The following is a 17,500-nucleotide window of genomic DNA, read 5'->3' on the forward strand; positions in this document are numbered from 1 at the left end:
GAACAGTGTTTGAGATATGCGACAGCACTAATCATGAAATGGAATTCTGTCTTTTAAATATGGTATGATCTCAGTCCTGTTTGCATTTGAATATTTTCCATTGTGTCGAGAGACAATGAGTCTCTATAAAACACACTTGTGCTGCCACCATTTCTCTGACTGGGACTGTGACGTGAGCAGCCGTCTTGAGGGACTTCCTGCTTTTCCTCTGTGTGTGAACACCTCCCACTCCTGGGCCTGCAATCATGTCCCCAACTGGATTCATTGTTCTGGGGCTGATTTGTGTGTTTTCTATGTTAATCACTCTCCTCACACCCCCCAATGTCTGAGCTGAGGAGGAAGAGGAGGAGGATGGGTTTAGGAGGAGGGGAGGTAGCGTCAGCCGCCAGGGTAATTTGTAACGGCTGATGAATGAGCGTCTCAAATAAATAAATAAATCAGACATGTCCCAACCCGCCCCAGCCTTTTCCCCAGCTCTTCCGCAGAGGGACCCGGCAGTGCCGTTTGCTGCGACAGGGCCACAATTGATTTCCTCATTGCCTCAGTTTGTCGCTTAATCTGGCGATATGCTGATAAATCTTCGCACTTTTGTCAATTAATTTCCCTGAGAAATGAGGCCCAAAAATGGCGAGCCACATCAATACAGCGGGCGGATTCTGTGTCAAAAATTAAGCGGTAAAATTAATTGCCCTCCCAACTGCAACCCTGCTAAAACATAACTAATGAGGGAGGCAATTATAGCTGCATGCAGACTCCTCCAGGGTTATTTAAAACACAGCACCCAGACACACATATCAAATCAAATCAAATGTGATTTGTCAAACGCTTCGTAAACAACAGGTGTAGGCTAAAAATGAAATGCTTACTAACGGGCATTTGCCAACAATGTAGAGAGCGAGAAAATAGAGAAATAAGTAAGAACACTTCATAATAAAAGTCATAATAAATCCACCATGAGTAACGATAACTTGGCTGTATACACGGGGCATCAGTATCGGGTCGATGTGCAGGGGTCTGAGGTAATATGTACACTACATGTAACTAGGAATAACGTGACTAGGCAACAGGATAGATAATAAACCGTAGCAGTGTATGTGATTCAAAACACACACACACACACACTCGCGCACGTGCAAATAGAGGTGGTATATTTTGACTTCAAAGTACTTTTTTAGCAGGTCTTAGCATTAAGTGGATTTATTTTGTTAGGGGTAGAGGAAGTGGCAGACGAGTAAGAATAGTATTAATAGACCTGTTGAAAATGGCGCAAAGTTATGTGAGAGATTTAACTGGCCACTGTGTGTGTGTGTGTGTGTGTGTGTGTGTGTGTGTGTGTGTGTGTGTGTGTGTGTGTGTGTGTGTGTGTGTGTGTGTGTGTGTGTGTGTGTGTGTGTGTGTGTGTGTGTGTGTGTGTGTGTGTGTGTGTGTGTGTGTGTGTGTGTGTGTGTGTGTGTGTGTGTGTGTGTGTGTGTGTGTGTGTGTGTGTGTGTGTGTGTGTGTGTGTGTGTGTGTGTGTGTGTGTCTGTGTCTGTCTGTCTGTCTGTCTGTCTGTCTGTCTGTCTGTCTGTCTGTCTGTCTGTCTGTCTGTCTGTCTGTCTGTCTGTCTGTCTGTCTGTCTGTCTGTCTGTCTGTCTGTCTGTCTGTCTGTCTGTCTGTCTGTCTGTCTGTCTGTGAGTCTGACTGAGTGTAATCTGGGTTGCGTTTTTACGACTGTGTGCTTGTCTGATCTGTGTGTCTCCGTGAGCGAGTTGTGTGTGTGTGTGTATGTACGGGCCCTGTGCTCAGTGTCTTTAGCCTGCTGGATCCCCTGGTGTTGACAGGGCCCCTGTGTGCTTGTCTCAGTTGTGTGTGTGTGTGTATGTACGGGCCCTGTGCTCAGTGTCTTTAGCCTGCTGGATCCCCTGGTGTTGACAGGGCCCCGTCACTGCCCGGTCCCCCACCCACGCCATCCTCCCCTCGGCCCTCAGAGTGCTCACCACCATCGAATGGCAGATGAAAATCACACGTCATTTATCGCCAGCGGGAATCGATGGCTATGGATTTTCTCGTGGTGGGGTCTTGTAGCATGGAGGCATAATGGGTGATGGAAGGGCGACGGGTGGAATCGGGGGGTGATGGGGAGAAGGGAAAGAGGGGGCTATTTTTCTGATCGGAACTAAAGAGGAGGCAGACCTAACGCTCCCCTAACAGACTGCAAACGTTCCCCCTAACATTCCCCTAATGTTTCCCTGAAGGTTTCAATGCCGACAAGGAGAAAGAGAGGAAGAAGGGCAATTTAAAAGCTCAAAGATTTCTATCATTCCAGAATGAACAAATAGGAATCCTCTATAGCTAAGGGGAAAAGCACCTATTTAAGACTGGTGGTTTTCTCTTCTTAAGTGGCACTGCGTTAGAACACTCCTCACAGTCGAGTGGGTTTAAATGGGTGTAATGTGGGTAATACGAGGCTCCTCTCTCTCTGTGGATTCAATAAAAGCTGTTATCCGAAGTGAAAAACACTACTTTCCCTCTGCATGAAGTTGCCACCTCAATGCATTATCAATGCACAGTGGAAGTTCAAACTTTGGGATTGAGACTAGCAGTTAAGTGACAGTGATAGTGTGTGTGTGTGCTTGTGTGTGCATGGCTTCGCGCCTGCGTGCACGTGCTGCAAGTGTCCGTGTGTGTGTCTGTCTGCATGTGTGCATGCCTGCGTGTGTGCTACTGTACCCACATGAGAAATGTATATTTTGCGGACATTACTGTAGTATATACTACAGTGTTTTTTGATGTTGTTGCGGATAATACTGCAGAATTTGCTATAGTATTCTGCAGTATACCGCAACATTATATAGTAAGTACTACACATGATCGAGGGATACTACAGTGTGTAGTATAGTATTCTACAGTATATAGTTTACTACAGCACTCTATAGTAAGTACTGTAGTATTCTATAGTAAACTGTAGTATTTTTTTCATGTGGGTAGCTACAGCATGTGCCTTCTGTCCTGCAGGCAGACAGGCCAGAGCTCTGCACACTAATCAGAGTTCTTCCCTGCTGAGTGTAGCTGGCGTAATTAACAATGGGCAACAACAGGCTGGCACTGAGACACAGCACCATACTAAGCCTCTGTTATATATCGCTGTATTAACACCTGTAGGTTTAAGCTAAAAAAGATGTTATATCACATAATACTACGGTGCCCCTGGAGCAAATTAGGGTTAAGTGCCTCGCTCAAGGACACACCGACAGATTTTTTTAGTTTGACGGCTCGGGTATTTGAACCAGCAAACGTTTGGTTACTGGGCCCAACGCTCTAACCGCTAGGCTACCTGTCGCCTAACATAAGGAATTGTTTTAAGATGGTCATAAAATGTATAATTTAGGATCCCTGTAGGTCTAAAAACAATATATATATAAATATGTACAAAAATGATTTGCTAAAACATTGAATTTGTCATTTCCTGCGAAAGCCCGTAGAAACACATTGAATAACACATTCATTAGTACAGTCGTGGCAGAAGTTTTGAGAATGAGATATTAATTTCCACAAAGTTTGCAGCTTCAGTGTCTTTAGATATTTTTGTCAGACGTTACTATGGAATACTGAAGTATAATTACAAGCATTTCATAAGTGTCAAAGGCTTTTATTGACAATTACATGAAGTTAATGCAGAGAGTCAATATTTGCAGTGTTGACCCTTCTTTTTCAAGACCTCTGCAATCTGCCCAGGCATGCTGACAATTAACTTCAGGGCCACATGGCAGCCCATTCTTGCATAATCAATGCTTGGAGTTTGTCAGAATTTGTGGGGTTTTGTTTGTCCCACCTGCCTCTTGAGGATTGACCACAAGTTCTCAATGGGATTAAGGTCTGGGGAGTTTCCTGGCCATGGACCCAAAATATTGATGTTTTGTTCTCCGAGCCACTTAGTTATCACTTTTGACCTATGGCGAGGTGCTCCATCATGCTGGAAAAGGCATTATTCGTCACCAAACTGTTCCTGGATGGTTGGGAGAAGTTGTTCTCGGAGGATGTGTTGGTACCATTCTTTATTCATGGCTGTGTTCTTTGGCTAAATTGTGAGTGAGCCCACTCCCTTGGCTGAGAAGCAACCCCACACATGAATGGTCTCAGGATGCTTTATTGTCGGCATGACACAGGACTGATGGTAGAGCTCACCTTGTCTTCTCCGGACAAGCTTTTTTTTCGGAAGCCCCAAACAATCGGAAAGGGGATTCATCAAGAAAATGACTTTACCCCAGTCCTCAGCCGTCCAATCCCTGTACCTTTTGCAGAATATGAGGTTTTTCCTGGAGAGAAGTGGCTTCTTTGCTGCCCTTCTTGACAGCAGGCCATCCTCCAAAAGTCTTCGCCTCACTGTGCGTGCAGATGCACCCACACCTGCCTGCTGCCATTCCTGAGCAAGCTCTGTACTGGTGGTGCCCCAGCTGAATCAACTTTAGTAGACGGTCCTGGCGTTTGCTGCACTTTCTTGGGTGCCCTGAAGCCTTCTTCACAACAATTGATCCGGTCTCCTTGAAGTTCTTGATGATCCGATAAATGGTTGATTGAGGTGCAATCTTACTGGCAGCAATATTCTTGCCTGTGAAGCCCTTTTTGTGCAAAGCAATGATGACGGCACGTGTTTCCTTGCAGGTGACCATGATTGACAGAGGAAGAACAATGATTCCAAGCACCACCCTCCTTTTGAAGTTTCCAGTCTGTTATTCAAATTCAATCAGCATGACAGAGGGATCTCCAGCCTTGTCCTCGTCAACACTCACACCTGTGTTAATGAGAGAATCATGTCAGCTAGTCCTTTTGTGGCAGGGCTGTGGCAGGGCTGATGTCAGCTAGTCCTTTTGTGGCAGGGCTGAAATACAGGAGAAATGTTTTTTGGGGGATTCGTTTTGTTTTGTTTTCTGTTGCGAAGTGTGTCTGTGCTGAGAGAGAGAGAGAGAGAGAGAGAGAGAGAGAGAGAGAGAGAGAGAGAGAGAGAGAGAGAGAGAGAGAGAGAGAGAGAGAGAGAGAGAGAGAGAGAGAGAGAGAGAGAGAGAGAGAGAGAGAGAGAGAGAGAGAGAGAGAGAGAGAGAGAGAGAGAGAGAGAGAGAGAGAGAGAGAGAGAGAGAGAGAGAGAGAGAGAGAGAGAGAGAGAGAGAGAGAGAGAGAGATGTTAATGACAGAGCCAAATGCAGGGAGAGAGGAGAGGCACACTGCGTAGTAAAAAACCCGCTGGAGTGATCAGTTCAGCCCCATCTGGAAGGCATTGGACAGAAATGAAGTTGTACAAAACCATCCCATTGATAATAAAGCTAATTTTTATGGCTCTGACAAGTATGTAATTATGTTCAGCGGTGCTTTTCAGATTTTATCACAGTCAATAAACCACACTGGCAATTTCTGTCCCATTTGACATATTTACATGGATACATTTGATAGGAGGAATTAGTTAACTGTGAGAGCCTTGATGGATATACACTAGTGATCTGTGACTTTTCCCTCCGCTTTCATCTGTTAATGAACACTCTCTCTCTCTCTGTGTTGATGATGTTGTCCCTACTCCTTCTTCCTCTGTTGACTCTGTAATGTCGTCGCCCCCCTCCCTCGTTCCCGCCCCCTACAGGAGAAAAGTCCTTCCTGTGCGATCTCTGTGGTTTTGCGGGTGGCACGCGACACGCCCTCACCAAGCATCGCCGGCAACACACAGGTGAGCCACACGACGCTAGAGCTGCACACATCCAGCATCTGACATACACACACACACACACACACACACACACACACACACACACACACACACACACACACACACACACACACACACACACACACACACACACACACACACACACACACACACACACACACACACACACACACACACACACAGTCTGACATGTTGCTGTCAGTGATAGACATGTGTAGCAGTATGGATGACTGAATCTGAGACATTTTTAATTTAGGTTATCATTTCACCATGTTCTATTTCTTAGGAAAATTGCATTTTTCAGATATGGTGTCAATAACAAGTGCTTTTTGGAAATTGGGAAAGTGAAACAAATCCTGTTAACCGTTCGTCTGGCAGGCGCCCAAGGATCAAGCATCCCGTTATAAATATTAATTTAGATATTCATAATTTTGATTTCTTTTGCTGTCGCATTTTGACAGTCATTTGCATTTACCCAACACTCTTACTTTTTCTCCTCTCTTGTCCCCTGTTGTCAGGTTTCAATTCCAATAAATACATCTCTGCAACCTATTGTCGGACACACTGTCATCAGTCAATGTCTCTTTTTCAGATCAGGCCTGGGTTTAAATAGGATTTGAAGTCCCTTCAAATGCTTTAGATGACTGGGTCTCAACTGGTTTTGCCTCGGGACCCAAATTGAACCCAGGTTGTCTCAGTCGCGACCCAATATTCGCATCGCGGAAAAGAATCGCCAAAAACAATATCTGTAAAAAAAATGTTTAATGCTATGTTGTTAGTAAATGTAGCAAATATATGACAAGGGAACAACATTCCTCGTTCTTTCATTGACAATAATAACAATTCTCCCATATTCTTGATGAAGAATGTTCATAAATTCACTGGTTTGAGACCACAAAATCAACCAAAAATTACGCTGCTAATGGCTCTAACGTTGAAAATACTGTGATTGGAGAAAAACATTTCAGAGATTCAATTACATCAACAAAGAAAAAGGTTCATGATAAGTTCTACACACTTTCTACCTGGCTTAAGTCGTTTAAGTTCAGAGTGGAGTTTTTTCCCCATAAAGACTTTTATGTTTTTTGTGTTGCTCAGGCACCCGTGACCCGCTGACAATCGCTGCTTTAGGTGGCCTTGATTGAGCTTTTCTGGCACAATTGAATTATTGGAATAGTCGCAAAATTGCGACTGCTCAAAAGTATTTGAACGATTTCAACTACTTTCCCACTATAGCACTGACTTTGCTAATAACGATTTTGTTTAGGGGCTGTGATTGCGATATGTTGTTGTCTCATCTAGCCATGTTAAGTCGCTCTGGACAAGAGCGTCTGCTAAATGATTCATATGTTAAACGTAAATGCCTGTGTTAGACAGAGATTCCACTTGAGACGGACAGTGATTCTGTATTTCTCTCTGATCCTCCCTTCCCTCATCGTCCCTGTCTGTCTCTCTGTCTGTCCCCCCAGGAGAACGGCCCTTCAAGTGTCTGCTGTGCGGCTTCGCCTCCACCACCCAGTCCCACTTGACCCGCCACAAGCGCGTGCACACAGGGGAGAAGCCCTACCGATGCCCCTGGTGCGACTACAGGTACCGGCTGATTGGGCTCGCCCACGCATGGATGGACAGATGGGGGCAGGGGTTGATGGCAGGGGTTGATGGGCAGGAGGACTGTGGGTTTAATCACACACGCACGCACACACACACACACACACACAGGTCGGATCTCCCACAGGCTTCATCATCTCATCACTCTGCAATCGTCAGCAGGCTACAGCCACCAGCCGCTGGCAGGTCTCTGTCATTAAAACACCATCACAGACCATCAGTAATTACACAGGAAACTGTCGGTGAAATTGGGAAAACCTTTGGCAACGTTGCACTCCTCCATCTCGCTTTCTCTTCCTCTTCTTCGTCCTCTTCCTCCCCCTCTCAGGTGTGGTGGAAGTGTGAAAGGAAGGCTCCCGGCGTCGGTTTTAGAGGAACTAAAATGACATGGACAGGCTGTTTGTTGTGGTTGGCTCTACAAGGATATGCAAGGCTGTTGGGATTGGGAATGTATTATTTAGATACTATAGATGTTCCAATCTCGGTTAATATCTTTAGGAACATCAGAGGGAGAAATATCCCTTATCCTTAAACATTAACGGGACCACAATACCAATTGCCATTCTTTGTTCTTTTTAACATAGTTCAGAAACACTTTGGCTACAAGTTGCTCTACCATGGTGAAGCTTGTCTTCTGTAGGAAGGCAATGGTTTAGCATGTGAGGTGTTATGTCATATTTCACTTATTTATACGCATTTTGCACTCAATTCACATCCTGTTTATCAAGGGAAGGGTAGTATTTGACGTTTAAAAGCACTGTGGGGAGGCGACAGAGGGGAACCAAATCAACTGCTCCTGTAGCTGATACCAAATGATCGTTACAGATTGTGGCAAATGAAACGGCAAATTAGAAGACCAATTAACATTTTTGTTTTGGCCCCTGTGGGTACGGAGGGCAGAGGGGGAGGGGCTGGAGAGGGTAGCAGCTCGCAACCCCTGCTGGGCTCCTCGTGTGTGTCGGAGGAATTGAACACGGACACCAGGTAGTCATGAGGGGCCTAACTCTGTGCTCCGAATCTTCCACCCTGGATACATTTGTAAACCTCCAATGGCTCAATGGCTCAATTGTTCAATGACTTCACACAAATAAGGATGTGCTAGTCAAGACACTGTCAACATTTGAGCGTGAACAGGATATCTCATGATATATAGAATTTGATATACCATTATAACGCTTGCAACTTGTCATTGTATTATGTTTATAATTATATCGTAATACATTTACTATACTGGACAAAAAATATAAATGCAACATGTGCAAAAATAAAAATAAATGCTACTGAGTGACAGTTCATAAAAGGAAATCTGTCATTTGAAATAAATTCATTCGGCTATAATGTATGGATTTTACAGGACTAGGCAGGGGCGCAGAGATGGGTGGGCCTCGGAGGGCGTAGGCCCACCGACTGGGGAGCCAGGCCCAGCCAATTAGAATGAGTTTTTCCCAAAAATACATTTATTACAGACATAAATATCAGTTGTGTGAGAACTGCACAGTGGCCTTTTATTGTCCCCAGCGCAAGGTATTCTTGATATGCCACACCTGTCAGAGCAAAGGAGAAATGCTCACTAACAGGGATGTAAAGAAATTTGTGCACAACATTTGAGAGAAATTTGCTTTTTGTGTGTATGGATAATTTCAGGGAACTTTGATTTCAGCTTTATGAAAACAACATTTGACATGTTGTGTTTATATTTTTGTTCAGTATATATTGTTTTATCTTATATTGGTATAAAATAGTAGATGTGTCGCTGACATCTATGAAATCCTCAATGCAACTTCTTTACCTTATCCTCAAATGTGAAATATAACTTTTTTTATTGTATGATTGAAAGTTCAAACAATTATGGTTGTAAGATGAAGGTAATTACTGTCAGATATGATTAACAATCATATTTCAAAGGGATAACTGGGTAGCCTAGTGGTTAGAGCGTTGGACTTGGAGTTCAAATCCCAGAGCCGACAAGGTACAAATCTGTTGTTCTGCCCCTGAACAGGCAGTTAACCCACCGTTCCTAGGCCATCGTTGAAAATAAGAATTTGTTCTTAACTGACTTGCCTAGTTAAATAAAGGTCAAATAAAAAATATACATTCTCAAAGGCTATCTTACAATGATATACAGTATACCTCATTTTGCAGGCCAAAACTACATTATGACTATTGTTCTCAATGAATAGACACTCATTATAGCTACTAAGGCATCATGACTGACAGCATTGATATCCTCCCTTTAATACTTTAGATCAGCATCCTCTGTATGCACGTTTTCAATCTGCCTGCCGGCGAAAAGATCTACTTTGAGCTAATTCGAGGTAGCGCTAACTTTCGAGGCCAGCCACACGGCTGGCAGTGGGAGTCGCGGGGCCGGTGACCCTGTGAAGTGTTGGGAGAGGCGGAGAGCAAGGCGTGGATGAGCGTTAATGATGTCTAGGCCATCTCTTTGCCGTCGCAGATGCCTACCGCCATTCTTGAAACACAAAGACGCACATTTGAAATCCACTGCTAACGAACAGCCTCAATTACTAGCCTCATTACCAAATGCAGTCGTCGACGAAGAAGATATGGAAATGTTTTAGAAAAAGAATAAAAAGACGGAGCGAATCACGACGATATCTCGGCAGCGGGGTTGATTCCCATGTCGCTGCTCACGGACGTGGAGAGAGTTGAAAGGCGGCCGTTGGACTAATTAATATTGGCCATCGTCGGAGGACTGTGTGGGCCTTTCTTTTAGCCTGACACCTGCTGACTCCTAAACGCACACGATGTTGTTTTAATATGACAATTACGCCATTACCATATCTGAGAGATAGAAGCGCTCCCCCGGGATCCCACCCTCACACTGTTCTTTAGAACCTTTTCATATCTGACTCTGAATGGATGCATTTATTCCACTGGCCTGGAATAAGAAATCAGTTCATTTGTCTTGAATATAAATTATATTATGTTTTTTTTTGTTTTGTTTTTTTTGTTAACGATTTATGATTATTCTTATTATCTTCCTGACGGTGAACGAGGACCTCTCTATCTGAAGGGAAGTTTTGAAATAACTTTTAAGTGGCCGAGGAAAATTCTGAATTGAAAATGTTGGATAGTTACTTGCTGGGTGGTATTTATTGCTCCTGTTTGTGTGCGTTACTCACTGTAGGCCGGCCATACACCATGTGTTACTGTAGGCCGGCCATACACCATGCGTTACTGTAGGCCGGCCATACACCATGCGTTACTGTAGGCCGGCCATACACCATGCGTTACTGTAGGCCGGCCATACACCATGCGTTACTGTAGGCCGGCCATACACCATGCGTTACTGTAGGCCGGCCATACACCATGCGTTACTGTAGGCCGGCCATACACCATGCGTTACTGTAGGCCGGCCATACACCATGCGTTACTGTAGGCCGGCCATACACCATGCGTTACTGTAGGCCGGCCATACACCATGCGTTACTGCAGGCCGGCCATACACCATGCGTTACTGTAGGCCGGCCATACACCATGCGCGTTACTGTAGGCCGGCCATACACCATGCGCGTTACTGTAGGCCGGCCATACACCATGCGCGTTACTGTAGGCCGGCCATACACCATGCGCGTTACTGTAGGCCGGCCATACACCATGCGCGTTACTGTAGGCCGGCCATACACCATGCGTTACTGTAGGCCGGCCATACACCATGCGTTACTGTAGGCCGGCCATACACCATGCGTTACTGTAGGCCGGCCATACACCATGCGTTACTGTAGGCCGGCCATACACCATGCGTTACTGTAGGCCGGCCATACACCATGCCTTACTGTAGGCCGGCCATACACCGCGCGTTACTGTAGGCCGGCCATACACCGCGCGTTACTGTAGGCCGGCCATACACCATGCGCGTTACTGTAGGCCGGCCATACACCATGCGCGTTACTGTAGGCCGGCCATACACCACGCGTTACTCTAGGCCGGCCATACACCACGCGTTACTGTAGGCCGGCCATACACCATGCGCGTTACTGTAGGCCGGCCATACACCATGCGTTACTCTAGGCCGGCCATACACCATGCGTTACTCTAGGCCGGCCATACACCATGCGTTACTGTAGGCCGGCCATACACCATGCGTTACTGTAGGCCGGCCATACACCATGCGTTACTGTAGGCCGGCCATACACCATGCGTTACTGTAGGCCGGCCATACACCATGCGTTACTGTAGGCCGGCCATACACCATGCGTTACTGTAGGCCGGCCATACACCATGCGTTACTGTAGGCCGGCCATACACCATGCGCGTTACTGTAGGCCGGCCATACACCATGCGCGTTACTGTAGGCCGGCCATACACCATGCGCGTTACTGTAGGCCGGCCATACACCATGCGCGTTACTGTAGGCCGGCCATACACCATGCGTTACTGTAGGCCGGCCATACACCATACGTTACTGTAGGCCGGCCATACACCATGCGTTACTGTAGGCCGGCCATACACCATGCGTTACTGTAGGCCGGCCATACACCATGCGTTACTGTAGGCCGGCCATACACCATGCGTTACTGTAGGCCGGCCATACACCATGCGTTACTGTAGGCCGGCCATACACCATGCGTTACTGTAGGCCGGCCATACACCATGCGCGTTACTGTAGGCCGGCCATACACCATGCGTTACTGTAGGCCGGCCATACACCATGCGTTACTGTAGGCCGGCCATACACCATGCGCGTTACTGTAGGCCGGCCATACACCATGCGCGTTACTGTAGGCCGGCCATACACCATGCGTTACTGTAGGCCGGCCATACACCATGCGTTACTGTAGGCCGGCCATACACCATGCGCGTTACTGTAGGCCGGCCATACACCATGCGCGTTACTGTAGGCCGGCCATACACCATGCGCGTTACTGTAGGCCGGCCATACACCATGAGCGTTACTGTAGGCCGGCCATACACCATGCGTTACTGTAGGCCGGCCATACACCATGCGTTACTGTAGGCCGGCCATACACCATGCGTTACTGTAGGCCGGCCATACACCATGCGTTACTGTAGGCCGGCCATACACCATGCGTTACTCTAGGCCGGCCATACACCATGCGTTACTCTAGGCCGGCCATACACCATGCGTTACTCTAGGCCGGCCATACACCATGCGTTACTGTAGGCCGGCCATACACCATGCGCGTTACTGTAGGCCGGCCATACACCATGCGCGTTACTGTAGGCCGGCCATACACCATGAGCGTTACTGTAGGCCGGCCATACACCATGCGTTACTGTAGGCCGGCCATACACCATGCGTTACTGTAGGCCGGCCATACACCATGCGTTACTGTAGGCCGGCCATACACCATGCGTTACTGTAGGCCGGCCATACACCATGCGTTACTCTAGGCCGGCCATACACCATGCGTTACTCTAGGCCGGCCATACACCATGCGTTACTCTAGGCCGGCCATACACCATGCGTTACTGTAGGCCGGCCATACACCATGCGTTACTGTAGGCCGGCCATACACCATGCGTTACTGTAGGCCGGCCATACACCATGCGTTACTGTAGGCCGGCCATACACCATGCGTTACTGTAGGCCGGCCATACACCATGCGCGTTACTGTAGGCCGGCCATACACCATGCGCGTTACTGTAGGCCGGCCATACACCATGCGTTACTGTAGGCCGGCCATACATCCTGTATGGGTTTTAGCATGAGGTGGAGGGTAGTTACATCCCTGTGGGTAATCCTCTTTATATTATGAAGTCCCGTAAAGCAAATGGAGCCGGACTGCTAAGACCCTTGATGGAGGGAGGTGTCTCGGCAAAAAGTGAAAACAAATTCTACCCTTGCCTGGCGTGAGCTATGGTACCCGTGAGCCTTTATTGTCCCAGCCAAGGTGATAAGGGATTGCATATTATGCTGTCCGGGAATGTCAGCCCGAGACCAAGCACGAGTGCCCTATCCATCACGCATTATGCTGTGTGTGTGTGTGTGTGTGTGTGTGTGTGTGTGTGTGTGTGTGTGTGTGTGTGTGTGTGTGTGTGTGTGTGTGTGTGTGTGTGTGTGTGTGTGTGTGTGTGTGTGTGTGTGTGTGTGTGTGTGTGCGCGCGTGTGTGCGTGTGCGCGCGTGTGTGTGTGTGCGTGCGTGAATGAAAGTGCCGCGTCTCCTGCACTGCCCGTGCTTACATAATGTGGTAACCGTTGCATCTGTTGGTTGGGGTTATGTCAGTGTGTGTGTGTTACTTGAGCTCCGTTTTGAAATTCCTCAGTGCCCAGAATCACGGATTCCAGATTTGGGTCAGGGGTTCCGAGATTACAAACACGGTAGACTTTGTCGAAATACGGTGTAAAAATGTTGTTTTTAGCTTTCGCCCCGTTGCAGGAGTTTCATACTCCTGGAGTGAAACGTCTGCAACATGCAAGAGGTACCAAGGGCTGTGTGAAAACGACAACAGTGCTGCATCCACAGCATGTAAATGTATCTCACAAATTGTAGAATTGTTTATCATTGTTTACCACCCCCCCCATTTTGGATTGTGTGTATTGCGTCGTCACAGGGGCTTTAAGAGTCTCTCCAAATATGTAAACTCCTTAAACATGCTCCCTCAACCCCACCACTAAATTGTTTGCGTTCAATCCACTTGATTCATGTTGTTCGTGTCAATAGAAGAAAGCCAAAGCGTCAGTACAGGAACCCTTCCAAGGGGAGCTTCCTCGATTGTTTGGGGGATTTTCTTCTTCTCCTTCCTGTCTTTTTTTTTTACTCTTCGTTTGATCTTTTTATCTTCTAATTGAATCAACTGTTCCTCCGTTTTAATCGTTGTCTGTTCATCTCCCAACAGATCCAACTGTGCGGAGAACATCCGAAAGCACATCCTGCACACGGGGAAACACGAGGGAGTGAAGATGTACAACTGCCCCAAGTGTGACTACGGCACCAACGGCCCCATGGACTTCAGGAACCATCTGAAGGAGCATCACCCCGACATCGAGAACCCTGACCTGGCCTACCTGCATGCAGGTAGGAGTACCCCTATCTACACACAGGTAGGAGTACCCCTATCTACACACAGGTAGGAGTACCCCTATCTACACACAGGTAGGAGTACCCCTATCTACACACAGGTAGGAGTACCCCTATCTACACACAGGTAGGAGTACCCCTATCTACACACAGGTAGGAGTACCCCCTATCTACACACAGGTAGGAGTACCCCTATCTACACACAGGTAGGAGTACCCCTATCTACACACAGGTAGGAGTACCCCTATCTACACACAGGTAGGAGTACCCCTATCTACACACAGGTAGGAGTACCCCTATCTACACACAGGTAGGAGTACCCCTATCTACACACAGGTAGGAGTACCCCTATCTAAACACAGGTAGGAGTACCCCTATCTACACCACTATCTACACACAGGTAGGAGTACCCCTATCTACACACTGGTAGGGTACACACAGGGAGTACCCCTATCTACACACAGGTAGGAGTACCCCTATCTACACCCTATCTACACACAGGTAGGAGTACCCCTATCTACACACAGGTAGGAGTACCCCTATCTAAACACAGGTAGGAGTACCCCTATCTACACACTGGTAGGAGTACCCTATCTACACAGGTAGGAGTACCCTATCTACACACTGGTAGGAGTACCCCTATCTACACACTGGTAGGAGTACCCCTATCTACACACTGGTAGGAGTACCCCTATCTACACACAGGTAGGAGTACCCCTATCTACACACAGGTAGGAGTACCCCTATCTACACACAGGTAGGAGTACCCCTATCTACACACAGGTAGGAGTACCCCTATCTACACACAGGTAGGAGTACCCCTATCTACACACAGGTAGGAGTACCCCTATCTACACACAGGTAGGAGTACCCCTATCTACACAGGTAGGAGTACACACAGGTAGGAGTACCCTATCTACACACAGGTAGGAGTACCCCTATCTACACACAGGTAGGAGTACCCCTATCTACACACAGGTAGGAGTACCCCTATCTACACACAGGTAGGAGTACCCCTATCTACACACAGGTAGGAGTACCCCTATCTACACACAGGCCTGCGAGTGAACAAACACACACTGATCTTCACTCGGACTCTTTCCTGTGGGTAACAGCTCCCCTGACACCTCTCTCCCTCTCCCTCTCCCTCTCCCTCTCTCTCTCTCTCTCTCTCTCTCTCTCTCTCTCTCTCTCTCTCTCTCTCTCTCTGTCTCTCTGTCTCTCTGTCTCTCTGTCTCTCTGTCTCTCTGTCTCTCTGTTCTCTCTGTCTCTCTCCCTCTCTCTCTCTCTCTCTCTCTCTCTCTCTCTCTCTCTCTGTCTGTCTCTCTCTGTCTCTCTGTCTCTCTGTCTCTCTCTCTCAGGGGAGTGGTATCATGTGTGTGTAGATGGTAGGTAGAGAAAGCTGCTGTATTTGGTGATGCCTGTAAAGCCATTGACAGGCAGTGCTGGATGTAATAATACAGTGCCCTGCCAATCACTCCTTCTTCTTCCCTCCACCCCCTCCTCCTCCTCCTCCTCTACCCCCTCTTCCTCCTCCTCCTCCTCTACCCCCTCCCTCCTCCTCCTCCTCCTCTACTCCTTCTCTACCCCTCCTCCTCTACCCCCTCCTCCTCCTCCACCCTCCTCCTTCTCTACCCCCTCCTCCTCCTCCTCTACCCCCCTCCTCCTCCTCCTCCTCTACCCCTCTACCTCATCCACCCTCCTCCTCCTTCTCTACCCCCTCCTCCTCCTCCTCCTCTACCCCCTCCTCCTCCTCCTCCTCTACCCCCTCTACCTCATCCACCCTCCTCCTCCTTCTCTAACCCCCCTCCTCCTCCTCCTCCACCCTCCTCCTCTACCCCCTCCTCCTCCTCCTCCTCCTCTACCCCCTCCTCATCCTCCACCCTCCTCCTCCACCCTCCTCCGCCTCCTCTACCCCCTCCTCCTCCTCCTCCTCCTCTACCCCCTCCTCCTCCTCTACCCCCTTCCTCCTCCTCCTCCCCTACCCCCTCCTCCTCCTCCACCCTCCTCCTCCTCCTCCCCTACCCCCTCCTCCTCCTCCACCCTCCTCCTCCTTCTCTAACCCCTCCTCCTCCTCCTCCTCCTACCCCTTCCTCCTCCTCCTCTACCCCCTCCTCCTCTACCCCCTCCGCCTCATCCACCCTCCTCCTCCTCCTCCAGAACAAATCTGTTCGTCCTCTATTGGATCTATCTTTTGTGTTGAGTGTTCTTCCTGTGTCCTTGAAGGCCCCAAATCCAATCTAGAGAGTTGAATGTCCTTCTCTGGGACCCGAAAGGACACCTTTTATCCTGTTATCCCTCTGACCTGGTGCCCTCTGGATAGTAAAGCATATGGGTAGCTAGCCGCTCCAGTCCAAGGTCTGCGTCCCAAATGGTGCCCTGTTCCCTATTTCCTGCACTCCTTTTGACCAGGGTCCAATAAGTGCTCTGGTCAAAAACAGTGCCCGGGACACAGACCAGGACAGACGTTGGCCAGTAGAGGATACCATTACTGGAGTGAGGAACATGGCCATAGAGCATGGAGAAGGAAACACTGTGGCTTTATTTCTTTAGTTTCTATGGAGACAGGATGGGTCCGTGTTTTGTCCCTGTGTGCTGAATCTGCTGACTGTTCACCGGCCTCTCTTTGCCTTCCATAGAGTTATGGTTGGCAAAATACCTGCTTCATATTCCCTTACACTCTGGCTCACCCCCCTAGACACCCTTAACCCCCCCCCCCAACCTCACACCCACAGAAGGTTGAAAGAAGGTCTGTTTGTGTTTTAAAGTGCTCTTGCGGGGCTCTCTGAAAACGGAAAGCAACGTTTCATCCGAGTCGACAGAACGAGACCAAAAGAAAGGAGAGCGGGGGAAAAAAAGATGAAGAAGGTAGATGTTGAATTAACCTGCTTGTGATTGCTCTCTGTCAGGATGGAGCTGGAGCTGGCAGGGAGAGGCAAATCGTCTGTGAAGGCCCTTCCTGCTGTTTTCCCTTTGAAAGACACAGATCAAACACAGACTCTCTCTCTCTCTCCTCTCCTCTCTTTCTCCTCCGTAGCCCCAGTCACGGGCCCCTCACAGCCGCAGTTGATTGACACTCGGGCGTCCGCGGCGCTCCTCTCGGTGCCGTCTCTGCCTCTCTTTTTTCATCACCCTTTCTTTATTCAACGCCGTCGCACTTCGAATTAAAGCCCTTCTCAAGGATGAAAAGAGAGGT

The 17,500-nt window shown here is 48.1% G+C and overlaps 1 protein-coding gene across 1 annotated transcript in view; it reads left to right on the top strand.

The window, feature by feature from the left end:
* The window catches only part of znf407 (zinc finger protein 407), a 195,093-nt gene that overhangs the window by 130,144 nt on the left and 47,449 nt on the right, over positions 1-17,500 (top strand). Inside the window, exons 6-8 of the mRNA XM_046314326.1 lie at positions 5,609-5,692; positions 7,162-7,282; positions 14,123-14,301. Coding sequence (XP_046170282.1) covers positions 5,609-5,692; positions 7,162-7,282; positions 14,123-14,301 — 384 coding nt within the window. The remainder of the gene's footprint in view (positions 1-5,608; positions 5,693-7,161; positions 7,283-14,122; positions 14,302-17,500) is intronic.

This window comes from Oncorhynchus gorbuscha, linkage group LG19 (genome assembly GCF_021184085.1).
Source record: "Oncorhynchus gorbuscha isolate QuinsamMale2020 ecotype Even-year linkage group LG19, OgorEven_v1.0, whole genome shotgun sequence".
NCBI lineage: Eukaryota > Metazoa > Chordata > Actinopteri > Salmoniformes > Salmonidae > Oncorhynchus > Oncorhynchus gorbuscha.